At 40.7% G+C, this 23,644-nt stretch overlaps 1 protein-coding gene across 1 annotated transcript in view; it reads left to right on the top strand.

Moving 5' to 3' along the window:
* OLFM3 (olfactomedin 3) overlaps positions 1-21,641 on the top strand; it is a 102,452-nt gene extending 80,811 nt beyond the window's left edge. The window contains exons 6-7 of the mRNA XM_053693737.1: positions 14,378-14,484; positions 20,162-21,641. Coding sequence (XP_053549712.1) covers positions 14,378-14,484; positions 20,162-20,839 — 785 coding nt within the window. The 3' untranslated portion in view covers positions 20,840-21,641. The remainder of the gene's footprint in view (positions 1-14,377; positions 14,485-20,161) is intronic.
* The last annotated feature ends 2,003 nt before the right edge of the window (positions 21,642-23,644 follow it).

The following is a 23,644-nucleotide window of genomic DNA, read 5'->3' as shown; positions in this document are numbered from 1 at the left end:
GACAGCACAGAGGGGAGAGGACAGAGAGCAGAGAAGAGAGGACAGAGAGCAGAGAAGAGAGGACAGAGAGCAGAGAAGAGAGGACAGAGAGCAGAGGGGAGAGAGCAGAGGGGAGAGGACAGAGAGCAGAGGGGAGAGGACAGAGAGCAGAGGGGAGAGGACAGAGAGCAGAGGGGAGAGGACAGAGAGCAGAGGGGAGAGAGGGCAGAGAGCAGAGAAGAGAGGACAGAAAGCAGAGGGGAGAGGACAGAGAGCAGAGGGGAGATGAAAGAGGGCAGATGAGAGAGGACAGAGGGGAGAGGATAGAGAGCAGAGAAGAGAGGACAGAGCAGAGGGGTGAGGACAGATAGCAGAGGAGAAATCGCAGAGGATAGAGGACAGAGAGCAGAGGGGAGAGGACAGAAAGCAAAGAAGAAAGGACAGAGGGGAGAGAGCAGAGAGGACAGAGAACAGAGAAGAGAGGACAGACAGCAAAAGAGAGAGGACAGAGAGCAGAGGGGAGAGGTCGGACAGCAGAGGGGAGAGAGCAGAGGCAAAAGGACCAAGAGAAGAGGGGAGAGAACAGAGGGGAGATATCAGAGAGGAGAGGCTTGAGAGCAGAGGAGAGAGGGGAAAGAGTAGAGATGAGTGGACACAGATACATATATACACATACCTACATACATATCTACATACACACACACATACGAACATACATGCATACCTACATACATACACACACATATGTATCTACACAGTTAGATGCACACATACCTACATAAATATATACATATGTACATACACACATACCTACATACATACATACACATTAACACATATACATACACAGATACATACATAAACACAGATACATACACACACATCCAAACACACAAATACATACATACACACAAATTTATGCACATACACAATTATATACATACATACACACGCACACACACATGTACATACACAGATACACACATACCTACATACACAAATGTACACACACTGATATACATACATACACACATACCTGCATACATATACACACACATGTACATATACACATACATACATAAATACACACAAACCTGTATACATATACACACACACATGTACATACACACATACATACATACATACATATACACACATAAGTACATACAGATACATACATACACTCATACCTACATTCATATACACCCACATATATACATACATACATATACATACACATGTACATACACAGATACATACATACACAGATACAAACACACATACCTACTTACATAGATACACACACACATATCTACATACATATACACACACACATACACACACATACACATATCTACATATATATACTCACACACATGTACAGATACATACATACATACCTACATACATATACACACATATGTACATATACACATACCTATACACATATGTACATACAGAGATTCCTATATACATACCTACTTACATATACACACACATATGTACATACACATATACAAACATACATATACACACACATATGTACATACACAGATACAAACATACATATACACACATATGTACATACACAGATACAAACATACATATACACACACATATGTACATACACAGATACAAACATACGTATACACACACATATGTACATACACATATACAAACATACATATACACACACATATGTACATACACAGATACAAACATACATATACACACACATATGTACATACACAGATACAAACATACATATACACACATATGTACATACACAGATACAAACATACATATACACACACATATGTACATACACAGATACAAACATACATATACACACACATATGTACATACACAGATAAATACCCATTCTATATTAAGGTTATATACACACACAGGCACAAAAAATATAAATCTTTCAGGTTGCTGCGTACGCAGCAGGATTCTAGTGAACTTCCTGCATATTTAACTCCCTGCCAGAGATGTCAAATTAAATTAAGACACAAATCCTCTCTAATAAAAAGCTGCCATTCTTTCATTTCATTCTTATGTGATGGCGTGCAACTGGCGAGTTCATCCGGACTGCCTCCTGGGGAGAACACAGCACAAATTCCTGCTGTATCTGTGCCGAATTATTCCTTGTATTAGTGACTAAGCCCGCTAAACATATACAGTGATACCTATATACAAATACATGATCGGCTAGATTTAGAGTTCTGCGGCCAAAGGGGTGCGTTAGCTACACTTGCTTTTTTTCCCCCCGCACCTTTTAAATACCGCTGGAATTTAGAGTTCACAGAATGGCTGCGTTAGGCTCCAAAAAAGGGAGCGTAGAGCATATTTACCGCCACTGCAACTCTAAATATCAGCGTTGCTTACGGACGCGGCCAGCTTCAAAAACGTGCTCGTGCACGATTCCCCCATAGAAAACAATGGGGCTGTTTGAGCTGAAAAAAAACCTAACACCTGCAAAAAAGCAGCGTTCAGCTCCTAACGCAGCCCCATTGTTTCCTATGGGGAAACACTTCCTAAGTCTGCACCTAACATGTACCCCGAGTCTAAACACCCCTAACCTTACACTTATTAACCCCTATTATGCCGCCCCAGCTATGGATGACCCCTGCATATTATTATTAACATCAAGCAAAGACACACTGTTGCAAAACTGTGTATATAAGCCATAAGGAATGTAATCACTTAACCTTTTAGCTGTGTGCAACTCAAACAGGCTGTTGTATTACAAATGGGTTTATAATCTCACATGTATTGTTGCCACAACCTGGTTATTTGCAGGAATTAAATTGTTACAAAGTTCTTACTTATGACACTCTTGTTTCCAGGTACACATAGAGTGTTAACTGTATAAATGTTCAGCGGGGTGAGTTTTACATATGCACTATAAAGTATTATGTTTCTCCTTTGTAGGTATATATATGTTCAGATAACCTCCAAATTCTCCAGTATTCCAGCATAGTATATTGTATCACAAGTAGATAGCATGAAGATATATTGGTGGTATCGAACTAACTTTGTGTGTTTGTAAAAACATCAACCCAGGTTGCTCACAGTTATCCGGCCCCACTATGCGGGATGTTGGAAAGTATTCAGGCACTCCTCCTCCTCACCAGATAGCCGTTATCCAGTACAGAACCTGTAGCTTAGAAATCTCTGCGGTGTATCTCACACACCAAAAGGAATCCAGCAATACCACAATGGCGAAAAATAAGCAATCATAGACTGAGCTGAATCATCACTGTATTTTTATTGTCACATCAAGGAAAACAAAAGGTTCCACCACTCCACACACATCAGCTACATCCTAGGATGTGTGTGGAGTGGTGGAACCTTTTGTTTTCCTTGATGTGACAATAAAAATACAGTGATGATTCAGCTCGGTCTATGATTGCTTATTTTTCGCCACTGTGGTATTGCTGTATTATTATTAACCCCTAATCTGCCGCTCCGTACACTGCCGCAACCTATGTTATCCCTATGAACCCCTAATCTGCTGCCCCTAACTCCGCCGACCCCTATATTATATTTATTAACCCCTAATCTGCCGCCCCCGCTATCGCTGACCCCTGCATATTTTTTTTAACCCCTAATCTGCCGCTCCGTACACCGCCGCAACCTACATTATCCCTATGTACCCCTAATCTTTATTATTAACCCCTAATCTGCCGCCCCCAACGTCGCCTCCACCTACCTACAATAATTAACCCCTAATCTGCCGACCGGACCACACCGCTACTATAATAAATGTATTAACCCCTAAAGCTAAGTCTAACCCTAACACTAACACCTTCCTAACTTAAATATAATTTTAATCTAATGAAATAAATTAACTCTTATTAAATAAATTATTCCTATTTAAAGCGAAATACTTACCTGTAAAATAAACCCTAATATAGCTACAATATAAATTATAATTATATTGTAGCTATTTTAGGATTAATATTTATTTTACAGGCAACTTTGTATTTATTTTAACCAGGTACAATAGCTATTAAATAGTTAATAACTATTTAATAGTTACCTAGTTAAAATAATTACAAAATTACCTGTAAAATAAATCCTAACCTAAGTTACAATTAAACCTAACACTACACTAGCAATAAATTAATTAAATACAATACCTACAATTAAATACAATTAAATAAACTAACTAAAGTACAAAAAATAAAAAAGAACTAAGTTACAAAAAATAAAAAAATATTTACAAACATTAGAAAAATATTACAACAATTTTAAACTAATTACACCTACTCTAAGCCCCCTAATAAAATAACAAAGACCCCCAAAATAAAAAAATGCCCTACCCTATTCTAAATTAAAAAAGTTCAAAGCTCTTTTACCTTACCAGCCCTGAAAATTGCCATTTGCGGGGCATGCCCCAAATAATTCAACTCTTTTGCCTGTAAAAAAAAACATACAATACCCCCCCCCCCAACATTACAACCCACCACCCACATACCCCTAATCTAACCCAAACCCCCCTTAAATAAACCTAACACTAAGCCCCTGAAGATCTTCCTACCTTATCTTCACCATGCCAGGTTCACCGATCCGTCCTCCGAAGTCTTGATCCAAGCCTCCGAAGTCTTCATCCAAGCCCAAGCGGGGGCTGGCGATCCATAATCCGGCTGAAGTCTTCTATCAAGCTGCAGCTGAAGAGGTCCAGAAGAGGCTCCAAAGTCTTCATCCTATCCAGGAAGAAGAGGAGATCCGGACCGGCAACCATCTTGATCCAAGCGGCATCTTCTATCTTCATCCGATGACGAACGGCTCCATCTTGAAGACCTCCGTCGCCGATCCATCCTCTTCTTCCGACGTCCAACTGAAGAATGAAGGTTCCTTTAAGGGACGTCATCCAAGATGGTGTCCCTCGAATTCCGATTGGCTGATAGGATTCTATCAGCCAATCGGAATTAAGGTAGGAAAATTCTGATTGGCTGATGGAATCAGCCAATCAGATTCAAGTTCAATCCGATTGGCTGATCCGATCAGCCAATCAGATTGAGCTTGCATTCTATTGGCTGATCGGAACAGCCATTAGAATGCGAGCTCAATCTGATTGGCTGATCCAATCAGCCAATCGGATTGAACTTGAATCTGATTGGCTGATTCCATCAGCCAATCAGAATTTTCCTACCTTAATTCCGATTGGCTGATAGAATCCTATCAGCCAATCGGAATTCGAGGGACGCCATCTTGGATGACGTCCCTTAAAGGAACCTTCATTCTTCAGTTGGACGTCGGAAGAAGAGGATGGATCCGCGACGGAGGTCTTCAAGATGGAGCCGTTCGTCATCGGATGAAGATAGAAGATGCCGCTTGGATCAAGATGGTTGCCGGTCCGGATCTCCTCTTCTTCCCGGATAGATGAAGACTTTGGAGCCTCTTCTGGACCTCTTCAGCCGCCGCTTGATAGAAGACTTCAGCCGGATTATCGATCGCCAGCCCCCGCTTGGGCTTGGATGAAGACTTCGGAGGCTTGGATCAAGACTTTGGAGGACTGATCGGTGAACCTGGCATGGTGAAGATAAGGTAGGAAGATCTTCAGGGGCTTAGTGTTAGGTTTATTTAAGGGGGGTTTGGGTTAGATTAGGGGTATGTGGGTGGTGGGTTGTAATGTTGGGGGGGGGGGTATTGTATGTTTTTTTTTACAGGCAAAAGAGCTGAATTATTTGGGGCATGCCCCGCAAATGGCCCTTTTCAGGGCTGGTAAGGTAAAAGAGCTGTGAACTTTTTTAATTTAGAATAGGGTAGGGCATTTTTTATTTTGGGGGTCTTTTATATTTTATTAGGGGGCTTAGAGTAGGTGTAATTAGTTTAAAATTGTTGTAATATTTTTCTAATGTTTGTAAATATTTTTAAATTTTTTGTAACTTAGTTCTTTTTTATTTTTTGTACTTTAGTTAGTTTATTTCATTGTATTTATTTGTAGGAATTGTATTTAATTTATTTATTGATAGTGTAGTGTTAGGTTTAATTGTAGGTAATTGTAGGTATTGTATTTAATTAATTTATTGATAGGGTAGTGTTAGGTTTTATTATATCTTAGGTTAGGATTTATTTTACAGGTAATTTTGTAATTATTTTAACTATTTTAGCTATTAAATAGTTCTTAACTATTTAATAGCTATTGTACCTGGTTAAAATAAATACAAAGTTGCCTGTAAAATAAATATAAATCCTAAAATAGCTACAATGTAATTATTAGTTATATTGTAGCTATATTAGGGTTTATTTTACAGGTAAGTATTTAGCTTTAAATAGGATTAATTTATTTAACAAGAGTTATTTTATTTCGTTAGATTTAAATTATATTTAATTTAGGGGGGTGTTAGTGTTAGTGTTAGACTTAGCTTTAGGGGTTAATACATTTATTATAGTAGCGGTGTGGTCCGGTCGGCAGATTAGGGGTTAATTATTGTAGGTAGGTGGAGGCGACGTTGGGGGCGGCATATTAGGGGTTAATAAATATAATATAGGGGTCGGCTGTGTTAGGGGCAGCAGATTAGGGGTACATAGGTATAATGTAGGTTGCGGCGGTGTACGGAGCGGCAGATTAGGGGTTAAAAAATATGCAGGTGTCAGCGATAGCGGGGGCGGCAGATTAGGGGTTAATAAATATAATATAGGGGTCGGCGGTATTAGGGGCAGTAGATTAGGGGTACATAGGGATAATGTAGGTTGCGGCTGTGTGCGGTCGGCAGATTAGGGGTTAAAAAATGTATTAGGGCGGCGGCGATGTGGGGGGACCTCGGTTTAGGGGTACATAGGTAGTTTATGGGTGTTAGTGTACTTTAGAGCACAGTAGTTAAGAGCTTTATAAACCGGCGTTAGCCCAGAAAGCTCTTAACTCCTGTTTTTTTTCTGCGGCTGGAGTTTTGTCGTTAGATTTCTAACGCTCACTTCAGCCACGACTCTAAATACCGGCGTTAGAAAGATCCCATTGAAAAGATAGGATACACAATTGGCGTAAGGGGATCTGCGGTATGGAAAAGTCGCGGCTGCAAAGTGAGCGTTAGACCCTTTCCTGACTGACTCTAAATACCAGCGGTAGCCCAAAACCAGCGTTAGGAGCCTCTAACGCTGGTTTTGACGGCTACCGCCAAACTCTAAATCTAGGCCGATAATAATATATATAATAAAATGCATGGGCATTTGCAGAAATGTGCCCAGGAAAAATCTTACTAGTACATTATTTGCTAAACTTTAATACACATTTATACATTTCTCTTTTTTTTTTGGGTGTTATAAAATTATTGTATTTATCCAGTCTCCTTATAAATGAAAACAGAAGGAGCAAAGTATTTATCCACTTACACCTAGATTACGAGTTTTGTCGGTAATGGTGTGCGGTGCTAACGAGCAGTTTATGTTCACCGCTCACCTACAGACAACGCTGGTATTACGGGTTTTTGGAAACCCGGTGTTAGCCGCAAAAAAGTGACCGGAGAGCAAAATTTTGCTCCACATCTCACCTCAATACCAGCGCTGCTTATGGTAGCGGTGAGCTGGCAAAACGTGCTTGTGCATGATTTTCCCATAGGAATCAATGGGGGAGAGCCGGCTGAAAAAAAAACTAATACCTGCAAAAAAGCAGTGTAAAGCTCCTAACGCAGCCCCATTGATTCCTATGGGGAAATACTTTTAATGTCTACACCTAACACCCTAACATGAACCCTGAGTCTAAACACCCCTAATCTTACACTTATTAACCCCTAATCTGCCGCCCCCGACATCGCCTACACCTGCATAATATTATTAACCCCTAATCTGTTGCTCCGGACAACGCCACCACCTACATTATACTTATTAACCTCTAATCTGCTGCCCCCAACATCGCCGACACCTACATTATATTTATTAACCCCTAATCTGCCGCCCCCAATGTCGCCGCCACCTACCTACACTTATTAGCCCCTAATCCGCCGCCCCCAACGTCGCCACCACTATATTAAAGTTATTAACCCCTAAACCTAAGTCTAACCCTAACCCTAACACCCCCTAACTTAAATAAAATTAAAATACATATAAATAAAATAACTACAATTAACTAACGGCGAGAATACGAGTTTTGCGGTAACAGGGGTGCGTTGCTAACGAGCCTTTTTTTTTTAACACTCCCTTAAGACAAAGCTGGTAGTACAGGTTTTTTTAAACATGGCCTTAGCTGCAAAAAGGTGAGCGTAGAGCAACATTTAGCTCCACATCTCACCTCAATACCAGCGTTGCTTACGGTAGCGGTGAGCTGGCTAAACGTGCCCGTGCATGATTTCCCCATAGGAAACAATGGGGCTGAGCCGGCTGAAAAAAAAACTAACACCTGCAAAAAAGCAGCGTTCAGCTCCTAACGCAGCCCCATTGATTCCTATGAGGAAAGGAATTTTATGTCTACACCTAACACCCTAACATGAACCCCGAGTCTAAACCCCCCTAATATTACATTTATTAACCCCTAATCTGCCGCTCCCGCCATCGTCGCATCCTTTATTATATTATTAACCCCTAATCTGCTGCTCCGGACACCGCCGCCACCTACATTATACTAATGAACCCCTAATCTGCTGCCCCAAACATCGCAGAACCCTACATTATATTTATTAACCCCTAATCTGCCCCCCCCTTAATGTCGCAACTATATTAAATGTATTAACCCCTAATCTGCCGCAGCCAACGTTGCCACCACTATAATAAAGTTATTTACCCCTTAACCTAAGTCTAACCCTAAACCTAACACCCCCCTAACTTAAATATAATTTAAATAAATCTAAATAAAATAACTACAATTAAATAAATTATTTCTATTTCAAACTAAATACTTACCTATAAAATAAACCCTAAAATAGCTACGATATAACGAATAGTTACATTGTAGCTAGCTTAGGGTTTATTTTTATTTTACAGGTAACTTTGTATTTATTTTAACTAGGTACAATAGTTATTAAATAGTTATTAACTATTTAATAACTACCTAGCTAAAATAAATACAAAAGTAGCTGTAAAATAAACCCTAACCTAAGTTACAATTACACCTAACACTACACTTTAATTAAATAAATTACCTAAACTACCTACAATTAATTACAATTAAATAAACTAAAGTACGAAAAACAATAAACACTAAATTACAGAAAATAACAAAATAACTACAAATTTTTAAAACTAATTACACCTACTCTAATCCCCCTAATAAAATAAAAAGCCACCCCAAAATAATAAAAAAATCCCTATCCTATACTAAATTACAAATAGCCCTTAAAAGGGCCTTTTGCGGGGCATTGCCCCAAAGTAATCAGCTCTTTTACCTGTAAAAAAAATACAATACCCCCCAATATTAAAACCCACCACCCACACACCCAACCCTACTCTAAAACCCACCCAATCCCCCCTTAATAAAACCTAACACTACCCCCTTGAATATCACACTACCTTGAGCCGTCTTCACCCAGCCGGGCACAAGTGGTCCTCCAGAGGAGCAGAAGTCTTCATCCGAGCGGGTTCATCTTCAATTCAGCCAACGCGGAGCATCCTTTTCAAATGAAGTCCAAGCGAAGAATGAAGGTTCCTTTAAATTACGTCATCCAAGATGGCGTCCCTTGAATTCCGATTGGCTGATAGGATTCTATCAGCTAATTGGAATTAAGGTAGGAAAAATCCTATTGGCTGATGCAATCAGCCAATAGGATTGAGGTTGCATTCTATTGGCTGATTGGAACAGCCAATAGTTAAGGGTTTTATGGGCTAACGCTGTAGCGTTAGCCCATAAAACTCTTAACTACTGACTTTTAAATGCGGTATCAGTCTTGGCAGGAGAGGCTGTACCGCTCACTTTTTGGAAGACTCGTAATACCGGCGTTATGCAAGTCCCATTGAAAATATAGAATACACAATTGACGTAAGTGGATTTGCGGTATTTTCGAGTCTGACCAAAAAAGTGAGCGATACACCTGTACCTGCAAGACTCGTAATACCAGCGGTAGGAAAAAAGCAGCTTTGAGAGGTGCACAACTCGTAATCTAGCCGTTATATAGGACTAGATTACAAGTGGAGCGCTATTTAGCACTCACACTCCTGCATTAAGTTTGCTAGAAGTTGAAAGTCAAAAATTAACGTGTGCAAAACCTGCCACATCAAAAGAGATGGACTTCATTAACTTCCCCATAGACTTCAATAGAGCGCGGAAACTGAACAAGACCTAACACCAATACTGGCGAGCGATCTACTCAATCTCGTATAAAATAAGAGCGCTAAATCTGACATGAATTATGGACATTTCATAGTTCCAATGTTCTTTACATAGAAGAAATTGTTCTATTTATTCTTAAATCCATATTTCTATATTTATCTGATGTTTTTGTGGTACAATATTTATCTATTTATTTCTTGCCATTTATCTTTTAGCCCTTATAACAGTTTTATTTTTTTTAAATAATTTTTACAAATATTTTTTATCAGGCATTATATATGAGTGTAACAGTATATTTTATTATATATGAGTGTAACAGTAAATTTTATTATATTTTTATTATATATATGAGTGTAACAGTATATTTTATTATATATGAGTGTAACAGTAAATTTTATTATATTTTTATTATATATATGAGTGTAACAGTATATTTTATTATATATGAGTGTAACAGTAAATTTTATTATATTTTTCTTGAGTTTAGTGCAACTTTTTCCCTGGCTAACCCGATGAGTGAAAGCATCTAATTTCTACTTGTAATATGGGTGCTCTTTCTGACATGCGCTAAGAGCCGAAAAAAGCTGAAATCACTTGCGCATAAAAGTTAGTGGGTCACTTGTAATGTAGTAATTGCATTATACAGTTATAAAAAAGAAAAACAAAATCAAAATGAAACACAAAAGAACCAACATAAGTTAAACTATACATAAAACTTAAAACTGCTAACAAAAAATGACCTAAGATAATTGTACATTTCTCTATTTGTGCTATTGGCAAAACTTTTAACAAACTATTCCAGTATGTGAGTAGCAGAAAGTACTAACATTAATGAGAAGCCTTATGCTTTGCTGCTATTAAATAGGTGGTGGGAGTGGAATTATATATATAGATAGTGTAGGGCAAATTTAGCCCGGAGCACATAAAAATGTGTGTGTGTTTGTATAAAACACTATTTATTGTGAGGGAGTGGAAGTCTTGGTGAGTTCCCACACTTTTTTTGTAGGACTTGGTGCAATAGAAGGGAGGGTTATATGGTGCAATAGGAGGAGTTATAGGGAGGGTTATATGGTGCAATAGGAGGAGTTATAGGGAGAGTTATAGGGAGGGTTATATGGTACAATAGGAGGAGTTATAGGGAAGGTTATATGGTGCTATAGGAGGAGTTATAGGGAGGGTTATATGGTGCTATAGGAGGAGTTATAGGGAGGGTTATATGGTGCAATAGGAGGAGTTATAGGGAGGGTTATATGGTGAAATAGGAGGAGTTATAGGGAGGGTTATATGGTGCAATAGGTGGAGTTATAGGGAGAGTTATATGGTGCAATAGGAGGAGTTATAGGGAGGGTTATATAGTGCAATAGGAGGAGTTATAGGGAGGGTTATATGGTACAATAGGAGGAGTTATAGGGAGGGTTATATGGTACAATAGGAGGAGTTATAGGGAGGGTTATATGGTGCAATAGGAGGAGTTATAGGGAGGGTTATATGGTGCAATAGGAGGAGTTATAGGGAGGGTTATATGGTGCAATAGGAGGAGTTATAGGGAGCGTTATATGGTGCAATAGGAGGAGTTATAGGGAGGGTTATATGGTGCAATAGGAGGAGTTATAGGGAGGGTTATATGGTGCAATAGGAGGAGTTATAGGGAGGGTTATATGGTGCAATAGGAGGTGTTATAGGGAGGGTTATATGGTACAATAGGAGGAGTTATATAGAGGGTTATATGGTGCAATAGGAGGAGTTATAGGGAGGGTTATATGGTGCAATAGGAGGAGTTATAGGGAGGGTTATATGGTGCAATAGGAGGAGTTATAGGGAGAGTTATAGGGATGGTTATATGGTGCAATAGGAGGAGTTATAGGGAGGGTTATATGGTGCAATAGGAGGAGTTATAGGGAGGGTTATATGGTGCAATAGGAGGAGTTATAGGGAGGGTTATATGGTGCTACAGGAGGAGTTATAGGGAGGGTTATATGGTGCAATAGGAGGAGTTATAGGGAGAGTTATAGGGATGGTTATATGGTGCAATAGGAGGAGTTATAGGGAGGGTTATATGGTGCAATAGGAGGAGTTATAGGGAGAGTTATATGGTGCAATAGGAGGAGTTATAGGGAGGGTTATATGGTGCAATAGGAGGAATTATAGGGAGGGTTATATGGTGCAATAGGAGGAGTTATAGGGAGGGTTATATGGTGCAATAGGAGGAGTTATAGGGAGGGTTATATGGTGCAATAGGAAGAGTTATAGGGAGGGTTATATGGTGCAATAGGAGGAGTTATAGGGAGAGTTATATGGTGCAATAGGAGGAGTTATAGGGAGGGTTATATGGTGCAATAGGAGGAATTATAGGGAGGGTTATATGGTGCAATAGGAGGAGTTATAGGGAGGGTTATATGGTGCAATAGGAGGAGTTATAGGGAGGGTTATATGGTGCAATAGGAGGAGTTATAGGGAGGGTTATATGGTGCAATAGGAGGAGTTATAGGGAGGGTTATATGGTGTAATAGGAGGAGTTATAGGGAGGGTTATATGGTGCAATAGGAGGAGTTATAGGGAGGGTTATATGGTACAATAGGAGGAGTTATAAGGAGGGTTATATGGTGCAATAGGAGGAGTTATAGGGAGGGTTATATGGTGCAATAGGAGGAGTTATAGGGAGGGTTATATGGTACAATAGGAGGAGTTATAAGGAGGGTTATATGGTGCAATAGGAGGAGTTATAGGGAGGGTTATATGGTGCAATAGGAGGAGTTATAGGGAGGGTTATATGGTACAATAGGAGGAGTTATAAGGAGGGTTATATGGTGCAATAGGAGGAGTTATAGGGAGGGTTATATGGTGCAATAGGAGGAGTTATAGGGAGGGTTATATGGTGCAATAGGAGGAGTTATAGGGAGGGTTATATGGTGCAATAGGAGGAGTTATAGAGAAGGCTATATGGTGCAATATGAGGAGCTATAGGGAAGGTTATATGGTGCAATAGGAGGAGTTATAGGGAGGGGTATATGGTGCAATAGGAGGAGTTATAGGTATGGTTATATGGTGCAATAGGAGGATTTATAGGGAGGGTTATATGGTGCAATAGGAGGAGCTATAGGGAGGGTTATATGGTGCAATAGGAGGAGTTATATGGAGGGTTATATGGTGCAATAGGAGGAGTTATAGGGAGGGTTATATGGTGCAATAGGAGGAGTTATAGGGAGGGTCGTATGGTGCAATAGGAGGAGTTATAGGGAGTGTTATATGTTGCAATAGGAGGAGTTATAGGGAGGATTATATGGTGCAATATGAGGAGCTATAGGGAGGGATATATGGTGCAATAGGAGGAGTTATAGGGAGGGTTATATGGTGCAATAGGAGGAGTTATAGGGAGGGTTATATGGTGCAATAGGAGGAGTTATAGGGAGGGTTATATGGTGCAATAGGAGGAGTTATAGGGAGGGTTATATGGTGCAATAGGAGGAGTTATAGGGAGGGTTATATAGTGCAATAGGAGGAGTTATAGGGAGGGTTATATGGTGCAATAGGAGGAGCTATAGGGAGGGATATATGGTGCAATATGAGGAGTTATAGGGAGGGTTTTATGGTACAAAAGGATGAGTTATAGGGAGGGATATATGGTGCAATATGAGGAGCTATAGGGAGGGATATATGGTGCAATAGGAGGAGTTATAGGGAGGGTTATATGGTGCAATAGGAGGAGTTATAGGGAGGGTTATATGGTGCAATAGGAGGAGTTATAGAGAGGGTTATATGGTGCAATAGGAGAAGTTATAGGGAGTGTTAAATGGTGCAATAGGAGAAGTTATAGGGAGGGTTATATGGTGCAATAGGAGTTATAGGGAGGGTTATATGGTGCAATAGGAGGAATTATAGGGAGGGTTATATGGTGCAATAGGAGGAGTTACAGGGACGGTTATATGGTGCAATTGGAGGATTTATAGGGAGGGTTATATGGTGCAATAGGATGAGTTATAGGGAGGGTTATATGGTGCAATAGGAGGAGTTACAGGGAGGGTTATATGGTGCAATAGGAGAAGTTATAGGGAGTGTTAAATGGTGCAATAGGAGAAGTTATAGGGGGGGTTATATGGTGCAATAGGAGGAGATTTATATAGAGTTGCTATGGGTGAAAATGATGTAACTTAGAGAGTTGTTTCTTACTTTGTGTTACTTTTTTTGTAGCTTGCGGAAAGCTGATGAAAATTTCTGGTCCAGTCACAGTGAAGAAATCTGGCCCGAGGTTTGGTGCTTGGTTGATGGATCCTACCGCATCTGAGAAGAACAATCGTGTATGTAGTGACAGGTGCTGCTCACTGTATTGTCATGATAAAGACTTATCTAATATTTTGTATTTAGACAGATTTAGTATCATGACACATACGTGACTAAACTAGACATTTATATTATAACAAAACAATTCCCAGACTGAATAATAATATGAATGCGGTGGCTGTGCTTTTCTTTAATATCACTATGTTTCATACTAAGATGAAGAACATTATCTACTAAATGTGACTGTTATATATATATTTCTCAGATTGGACAAAGGTAATCAGTGGAGTCCCCCAGGGATCAGTACTGGGCCCTGTTCTTTTTAATATTTTTATATATGACTTGGATCAAGGTTTAAATAGCGACATCTCTATTTTTGCAGATGATACTAAGTTAAGTAAGGTCATTAGGTCAGAGCAGGATGAACTTTCGTTACAAAGGGATCTGCAAAAATTAGAAGTATGGGCAAGTAAATAGAAAATGAGATTAAATACGGGAAAATGCAAGGTTTTACATTTTGGAAGTAAAAATAAGCAGGCAATGTATTTTTTTAAATGGGACAAGACTTAGCCAAACAGAGGAGGAAAGGGATTTGGGAGTAGTAATAGATAACAAGCTAAAGATGGGTGCACAATACATGGCAGTGGCTTCAAAGGCTAATAAGATACTAGCATGTATTAAAAGAGGCATTGATTCAAGGGAGGAAAGCATAATTCTGTCACTATATAAAGCCCTGGTAAGACCTCACCTTGAGTATGGAGTGCAGTTCTGGGGACCGATCGCAATAAAAGATATTGCAGAACTAGAAAAAGTTCAAAGAAGGGCCACAAAGCTAATAAGGGGATTGGAGAATTCAAGCTATGAGGAGAGGCTAGTCAAACTGGGTCTGTTTTCCTTAGAAAAAAGGCGCTTGAGAGGTGACATGATTACTTTATATAAATATATTCAAGGCCCATATACAGAGATTGCAGAAGGTCTGTTTATTCCAAGAAAATTGTTTCTGACAAGAGGTCACAATTTAAGGTTGGAGGAAAGGAGATTTAGGCCTCTAGTTATCAAGCCGTCAACTGCAAATACGCTGGAATTCCTCAGCGTATTTGTGGCGAGGCTGATTCGCCATAGTTATCAACCCCTACTGCCCGGCAAAAGTAGAATATAGTGACGTAACATACGATCCGCCGGACTCAGTCCGACACAGATCGATGGTTACATCACTACAGATGTTCCGAATGCAAGTTCGACACAATCTGACTACTTTTGGTAGTTATCAAACTACTACCAGGTATGCTCGGCACTATTCTGGCCCAGCGTACCTGGATTTCAATCCGCCGCCCTGGAGGCGGCGGATCCCATAGGAATCAATGGGAGTCTGACCATAGCGAAAGCTTATGTTTGCTGCTGCCCGATATCCCATTGATTCCTATGGGAGATGTCTGCACCTAACACCCAAACATGTACCCCGAGTCTAAACACCCCTAATCCCCCCCCCTACACCGCCGCAACTAAATACATTTATTACCCTCTAAACCCCCGCTCCCGGACTCTGCCGCAACTATATTAAACATGTTAACCCCTAAACCGCCACTCCCTGACCCCGCCGCCACCTATATTATACATATTAACCCCTAATCTGCCGCCCCCTATACCGCCACCACCTACAGAAACTTATTAACCCCTTTCCTGCGGATCCTGGACCCCGCCGCAACTAAATAAATGGTTTAACCCCTAAACCGCCGCTCCCGGACCCCGGCGCCACCTATATTAAAGTTATTAACCCCTATCCTGCCCCCCTATACTGCTGCCACCTATATTAAACTTATTAACCCCTAAACCTAAGTGTAACACTAACACCCCCCTAACTTTAATATTATTTTAATAAATCTAAATAAAACTTACTATTATTAACTAAATTAATCCTATTTAAAACTAAATACTTACCTGTAAAATAAACCCTTAGATAGCTACAATATTACTAATAATTACATTGTAGCTATTTTAGGATTTATATTTATTTTACAGGCAACTTTGTATTTATTTTAACTAGGTACAATAGTTATTAAATAGTTATTAACTATTTAATAACTACCGAGCTAAAATAAGTACAAAATCACCTGTAAAATAAATCCTAACCTAAGTTACAATTAAACCTAACACTACACTATCATTAAATTAATTAAATAAATTACCTACAATTACCTAAAATTAAATTAAATTAAATAAACAAAACTATAGTACAAAAAAACAAACACTAAATTACAGAAAATAAAAAAGAATTACAAGAAATTTAAACTAATTACACCTAATTTAAGCCCCCCAAAATAAAAAAATGCCCTACCCTATATTAAATTACCAAGTAAGCAGCTCTTTTACCAGCACTTAAAAGGGCTTTTAGCGGGGCATTGCCCCAAAGTAATCAGCTCTTTTGCCTGTAAAATAAAATACAAGCCCCCCCCCAACATTAAAACCCACCACCCACATACCCCTACTCTAACCCACCCAAACCCCCCTTAAAAAAAAACTAACGCCTATCAGCCAATCGGATTGAGCTCGTATTCTATTGGCTGTTCCGATCAGCCAATAGAATGCAAGCTCAATCCGATTGGCTGATTGGATCAGCCAATCGGATTGAACTTCAATCTGATTGGCTGAATCAATCAGCCAATCAGATTTTTCCTACCTTAATTCTGATTGGCTGATAGGATCCTATCAGCCATTCGGAATTCGAGGGACGCCATCTTGGATGACGTCCCTTAAAGGAACCTTCATTTGTCGTTCAGTCGTCGGTTGAAGAGGATGGCTCCGTGTCAGCTCCTTTGAAGATGGCTCCACTCCACTCCGGATGGATGAAGATTGAAGACGCCGACTGGATGAAGACTTCAGTCGGATGGAGGACCTCCTCTGCGCACCTTGGATGAAGATTTCGGCCCGGTTGGGTGAAGACGGCTCCAGGTAAGGTGATCTTCAGGGGGTTAGCGTTAGGTTTTTTTAAGGGGGGTTTGGGTGGGTTAGAGTAGGGGTATGTGGGTGGTGGGTTTTAATGTTGGGGGGGTTGTATTTTATTTTATAGGTAAAAGAGCTGATTACTTTGGGGCAATGCCCCGCAAAAAGCCCTTTTAAGGGCTGGTAAAAGAGCTGGTTACTTGGTAATTTAGAATAGGGTAGGGCATTTTTTTGTTTTGGGGGGCTTTATTATTTTATTAGGGGGCTTAGATTAGGTGTAATTAGTTTAAAATTATTGTAATTCTTTTTTATTTTCTGTAATTTAGTGTTTGTTTTTTGTACTATAGTTTAGTTTATTTTATTTAAGTTTAGGTAATTGTAGGTATTTTATTTAATTAATTTATTGATAGTGTAGTGTTAGCTTTAATTGTAACTTAGGTTAGGATTTATTTTACAGGTAATTTTGTAATTATTTTAGCTAGGTAGCTATTAAATAGTTATTAACTATTTAATAGCTATTGTACCTAGTTAAAATAAATACAAAGTTGCCTGTAAAATAAATATAAATCCTAAAATAGCTACAATATAATTATTAGTTATATTGTAGTTATCTTAGGGTTTATTTTACAGGTAAGTATTTAGTTTTAAATAGGAATAATTTATATTAAATATTAAAGTTAGGGGGGTGTTAGTGTTAGACTTAGGTTTAGGGGTTAATAAGTTTAATATAGGTGGAGGCAGGGTCCGGGAGCGGCGGTTTAGGGGTTAAACATTTAATTTAGTTGCGGCGGGGTCCGGGAGTGGCGGTTTAGGGGTTAAACAATTTATTTAGTTGTGGCGGGGTCCGGGATCTGCAGGGTAGGGGTTAATAACTTGAATATGGGTTGCGGCGGTGTAGTGGGGGGCAGGATAGGGGTTAATAACTTTAATATAGGTGGCGGTGGGCTCCGGGTGCGGCGTTTTAGGGGTTAATACATTTATTATAGTTGCGGTGGGGTCCAGGAGCGGCGGTTTAGGGGGTAATAACTTTATTTAGTTGTGGCGGGCTCCGGGAGTGGCGGTTTAGGGGGTAAAACAGTGTAGTTTAGTGTGGGTGCTTAGTGACAGGCTATCAAAAAAGCTGCGAAGAAGCCGATGAGCCTTGAGATCGATGACTGTCAGTTAACAACAGTTTCATGACAGATTTTTTGATAACTTTGGCAAGCGTTTTCAGGTCCGCGGCGGCGATGGTAGGCGTGCTTGGGCGAGCGTATTGGGCCGGCAAATGCAGCTAAGTAGACGGCTTCATACATAGAGGCCTTAATCTCCTGCAACGGAAATGTTTTTTCACTGTAAGAGCAATAAAATTGTGGAAATTATTACCAAAGGAGGTAGTGAATGCCAATACCCTAGATACATTAAAAAATAGTCTGGATACATTTCTGTATATAAACAAAATTCATGGATATGATTGCTAGTATTAAATGGGTCACCTTTTAATGGGGTTATTTAAGCTTAACTGGAGCTTTTTGTAAGTATTTTAGATTTGTATAGGTTGAACTCGATGGACTTCGGTCTTTTTTCAACCTTATCTACTATGTTACTATGTTATATATATATATATAATGATAATGTGTGTGTATATATCTATACTATAATTGTGTTTGTAATGTCTGTCGCCATCGGCAGTTGAGCACACATCCTCAATGGAATGTTGGCTGCGCCAACATTATATATATATATATATATATATATATATATATATATATATATAATGATAATGTGTGTATAATGTGTGTGTGTGTGTGTGTGTGTGTATGTAATGTGTGTGTAAGTGTATGTAAAGTGTATTTAATGTGTGTGTGTGTATGTAATGTGTGTAAGAGTATGTAATGTGTGTGTGTGTGTGTAATGTGTGTGTGGGCATGTAATGTGTGTGTTAGTATATGTAATGTGTGTGTAAGTATATGTAATGTGTGTGTAAGTGTATGTAATGTGTGTGTGTGAGTAAGTGTATGTAATGTGTGTAAGTGTATGTAATGTGTGTAAGTGTATTTAATGTGTGTGTATGTAATGTGTGTATGTAATGTGTGTGTGTGTATGTAATGTGTGTGTGTGTGTGTGTATGTAATGTGCGTGTGTGTATGTAATGTGTGTGTGGGCATGTAATGTGTGTGTTAGTATATGTAATGTGTGTGTAAGTGTATGTAATGTGTATGTGTGAGTAAGTGTATGTAATGTGTGTGTAAGTATATGTAATGTGTGTGTAAGTGTATGTAATGTGTGTGTGTGAGTAAGTGTATGTAATGTGTGTGTAAGTGTATGTAATGTGTGTGTGTGAGTAAGTGTATGTAATGTGTGTAAGTGTATGTAATGTGTGTAAGTGTATGTAATGTGTGTGTATGTAATGTGTGTATGTAATGTGTGTGTGTGTGTGTGTGTGTATGTGTATGTAATGTGTGTGTGGGCATGTAATGTGTGTGTGGGCATGTAATGTGTGTGTGTGAGTAAGTGTATGTAATGTGTGTGTAAGTGTATGTAATGTGTATGTAATGTGTATTTGTGTGCGTGTGTTTAAATGTATTTGGGTGTGTTTGTGTATATCTGTATATATGTGTGTGTTTCTATGAATGTATATGTGTAAATATTTGTGTGTGTGTGTCTGTCTGTGTGTGCATTTTGTATATATAAATTATTAATGAACCAAATGATAGACTATGAATTATTAAGTGACTGTAATATTAATGCAGATTCTCACCCCTGCTTTGTCCCCAGGTCTGGTATATGGAAGGCTTTACAAACAGCAAGATCGTGCGGGAATACAAATCACTGGCAGATTTTGTCACTGGGGCAGAGTCTAGGACTTACAATCTTCCCTTTAAATGGGCAGGAACCAGCCATCTGGTCTATAACGGATCGCTTTTCTTCAATAAGTACCAGAGCAACATAATAATCAAATACAGCTTTGGTACTGGGAGAGTTCTGGCCCAGCGCAGTTTGGATAATGCTGGTTTCAACAACGTGTATCCGTACACCTGGGGCGGCTTCTCCGACATCGACCTGATGGCAGATGAGTTTGGCTTGTGGGCCGTTTATGCCACCAACCAGAATGCCGGCAACATTGTCATCAGCCAGTTGCGACAAGACACATTGGAAGTGGTGAAGAGCTGGAGTACTGGCTACCCAAAGAGGAGTGCAGGAGAATCCTTCATGATATGTGGCACCTTATACGTCACCAACTCCCACCTCACTGGTGCTAAGGTCTTTTACTCATATTCCACCAAGACCTCCACATACGAGTACACAGACATCCCCTTCCACAACCAGTACTTTCACATTTCCATGCTGGATTACAATGCCAGGGATCGAGCACTCTATGCCTGGAACAATGGGCACCAGGTGCTGTTCAACGTAACATTATTTCATATTATTAAGACAGACGATGACATGTAACACGGCGAAGACCCTTCATTACATCCCATTTCAATTTCTTGCTTTCTCTTCTCCTATCTTTTACCCACCTACCAGGCTCGCTCTTTCCTCATTTTTGGTTATTTCTTATTCAGACTCTATAGTTCATAATGAACATGAAACAAGAAAGACAAGTCACCATAAGTGTACCCATGTCCCCAAAGGTCACCTGGTGCAGACACTGGATATTTCATATGGAACAACTTGTAAATCCAGAATTGTAACCATGTACAGTAAGAGACACCAATGGATATTTGGGTAAAATCAGAGAAAAAAAAAGAAAGGTGCAGATACTCGCCAGCATTATATGATGCAGCTGGTCAATTCTTTTCTACTAATATAATCCATTTCTGTGAATGTTATTGATATGGCACAGAGGTAGTTAAAGTCCTGTGCACTTATTAGCATCATTGGTGGATGCTATAATTATCTCCAATTAAAAACCCCTTGAGCGGCCATTGCTAATAAGTCATAATGATGGTGAATTATCTGGTCTATTAATCTCCTCTAATGAGTCTTTTAATGCACCAGCGGGTGTCACCCAGGGACAATATCACCTGGTGCAAACGGCACAGGAATTGTGACAGTGCACGGGTTACTGGGAGTGAAGCAAAATCCAACTTGCTCTCTTAATTATCCTATAAGGAATCGTCTAATAGATGTCTGATCTGTACCTCTCACAATGGCACCTTCTGGTTGTTGTTTTATACACATTGTCCTTGTTTTCCTTCTCTCCCTCCATCCCTCTGTCCCTCATTTCCTTCCCCCTCCCTCTGTTCCTCATTTCCTTGCCCCCTCCCTTCCCCCCCTTCCCTCTGTCCATTCTACATTCCTTCCCTTCTTTTTCTTGTTCCCAATATCAGCTCAGCTTTACTGATATGCAGATCAAATATCAGTGTTGTTAAAGCACATATTATACAAGGAAAGTTATATGTTGTGTAATTAATGGCTCTATATTTCTTTTATCTTACCCCTCATCTCTCCCACTGTGTGTCTGTCTCCCACTCTCTGTGTCTCCCACTCTCTGTCTCCCCCTCTCTGTCTCCCACTCTCTGTGTCTCCCTCTCTTTGCCTCTCCCCCTCTCTGTCTCACCCTCTCTGTCTCCCACTCTCTGTCTCACCCTCTCTGTCTTCCACTCTCTGTCCCCCTCTCTCTGTCTCCCCCTCTCTCTCTCTTTGTCTCCCTCTCTCTGTCTCCCCCTTTCTGACTCCCTCTCTCTGTCTTCTTCTCTCTCTCTCTCCCCCTCTCTGTCTCTCCCTCTCTGTCTCTCTCTGCCCCCTCTCTCTGTGTCTGTCTCTATCTCTCTGAGACATATTCTTTATGATCAGGTTTTGGAGGAAGCATTGGATAAGTATTCTAAAGGGTGTTTGTGTCTCACGTTGTATAAAAGCTGTAAAATAAACTGTGTAGGAAAGTGCTCAGCCTGTCCTCACTCACTGTGTTATTTTGTCACTATTTAATGCACATTTCACTGCCCCTCCTCCCTCTCACCCCCCCATACCCTGCCCATCCTTACTGCTCCCTCTCACACACCCTATACCCTGCCCATCATTACTGCCCTATACCCTGCCCATCATTACTGCCCCAACTCACACACCCTATACCCTGCCCATCATTACTGCCCCAACTCACACACCCTATACCCTGCCCATCCTTACTGCCCCAACTCACACACCCCATACCCTGCCCATCCTTACTGCTCACACCCCCATACCCTGCCCATAGTTACTGCTCCCTCTCACCCCCCCATACACTGCCCATCCTTACTCCTCCCTCTCACACACCCCATACCCTGCCCATCCTTACTGCTCACACTCACCCCCCATACCCTGCCCATCCTTACTGCTCACACTTACACCCCCATACCCTGCCCATCCTTACTGCTCACACTCACACCCCTATACCCTGCCCATCCTTACTGCTCACACTCACACCCCCATAACCTGCCCATCTTTGCTGCTCACACTCTCACCCCCATACCCTTCCCATCCTTACTACACACACCCTCATACCCTGCCCATCCTTACTGATCACACTCACACCCTCATACCCTGCCAATCCTTACTGCTCACACCCTGCCCATCCTTACTGCTCACACTCACACCCTCATACCCTGCCTATCCTTACTGCTCACACTCACACCCCCGTACCCTGCCTATCCTTACTGCTCACACTCACACCCCCATACCCTGCTCATCCTTACTGCTCACACTCACACACCCATACCCTGCCCATCCTTACTGCGCCCTCTCACCCCCCCCCCATACCCTGCCTATCCTTACTGCTGCCTCTCACACACCCCATACCCTGCCTATCCTTACTGCTCACACCCCCATACTCTGCCCATCATTACTGCTCCCTCTTACACCCCCCATACCCTGCCCATCATTACTGCTCACACCCCCATACCCTGCCTATCATTACTGCTCACACTCACACCCCCATACCCTGCCCATCCTTACTGCTCCCTCTTACACCCCCCATACCCTGCCTATCCTTACTGCTGCCTCTCAGCCCCCATACCCTGCCCATCCTTACTGCTCCCTCTCACACCCCCCATACCCTGCCTATCCTTACTGCTGCCTGCCTCTCACCCCCCCCATACCCTGCCCATCCTTACTGCTCCCTCTCACCCCCCCCCCCCCATACCCTGCCTATCGTTACTGCTGCCTCTCACCCCCCATACCCTGCCCATCCTTACTGCTCCCTCTTAAACCCCCCCATACCCTGCCTATCCTTACTGCTGCCTCTCACCCCCCCATACCCTGCCCATCCATATTGCTCCC

The sequence above is a fragment of the Bombina bombina genome, chromosome 10 (assembly GCF_027579735.1).
Source record: "Bombina bombina isolate aBomBom1 chromosome 10, aBomBom1.pri, whole genome shotgun sequence".
Taxonomy (NCBI): domain Eukaryota; kingdom Metazoa; phylum Chordata; class Amphibia; order Anura; family Bombinatoridae; genus Bombina; species Bombina bombina.
The sequence above is the reverse complement of the archived record's forward strand: the minus strand, read 5'-3'. Positions and strand labels throughout refer to the sequence as shown.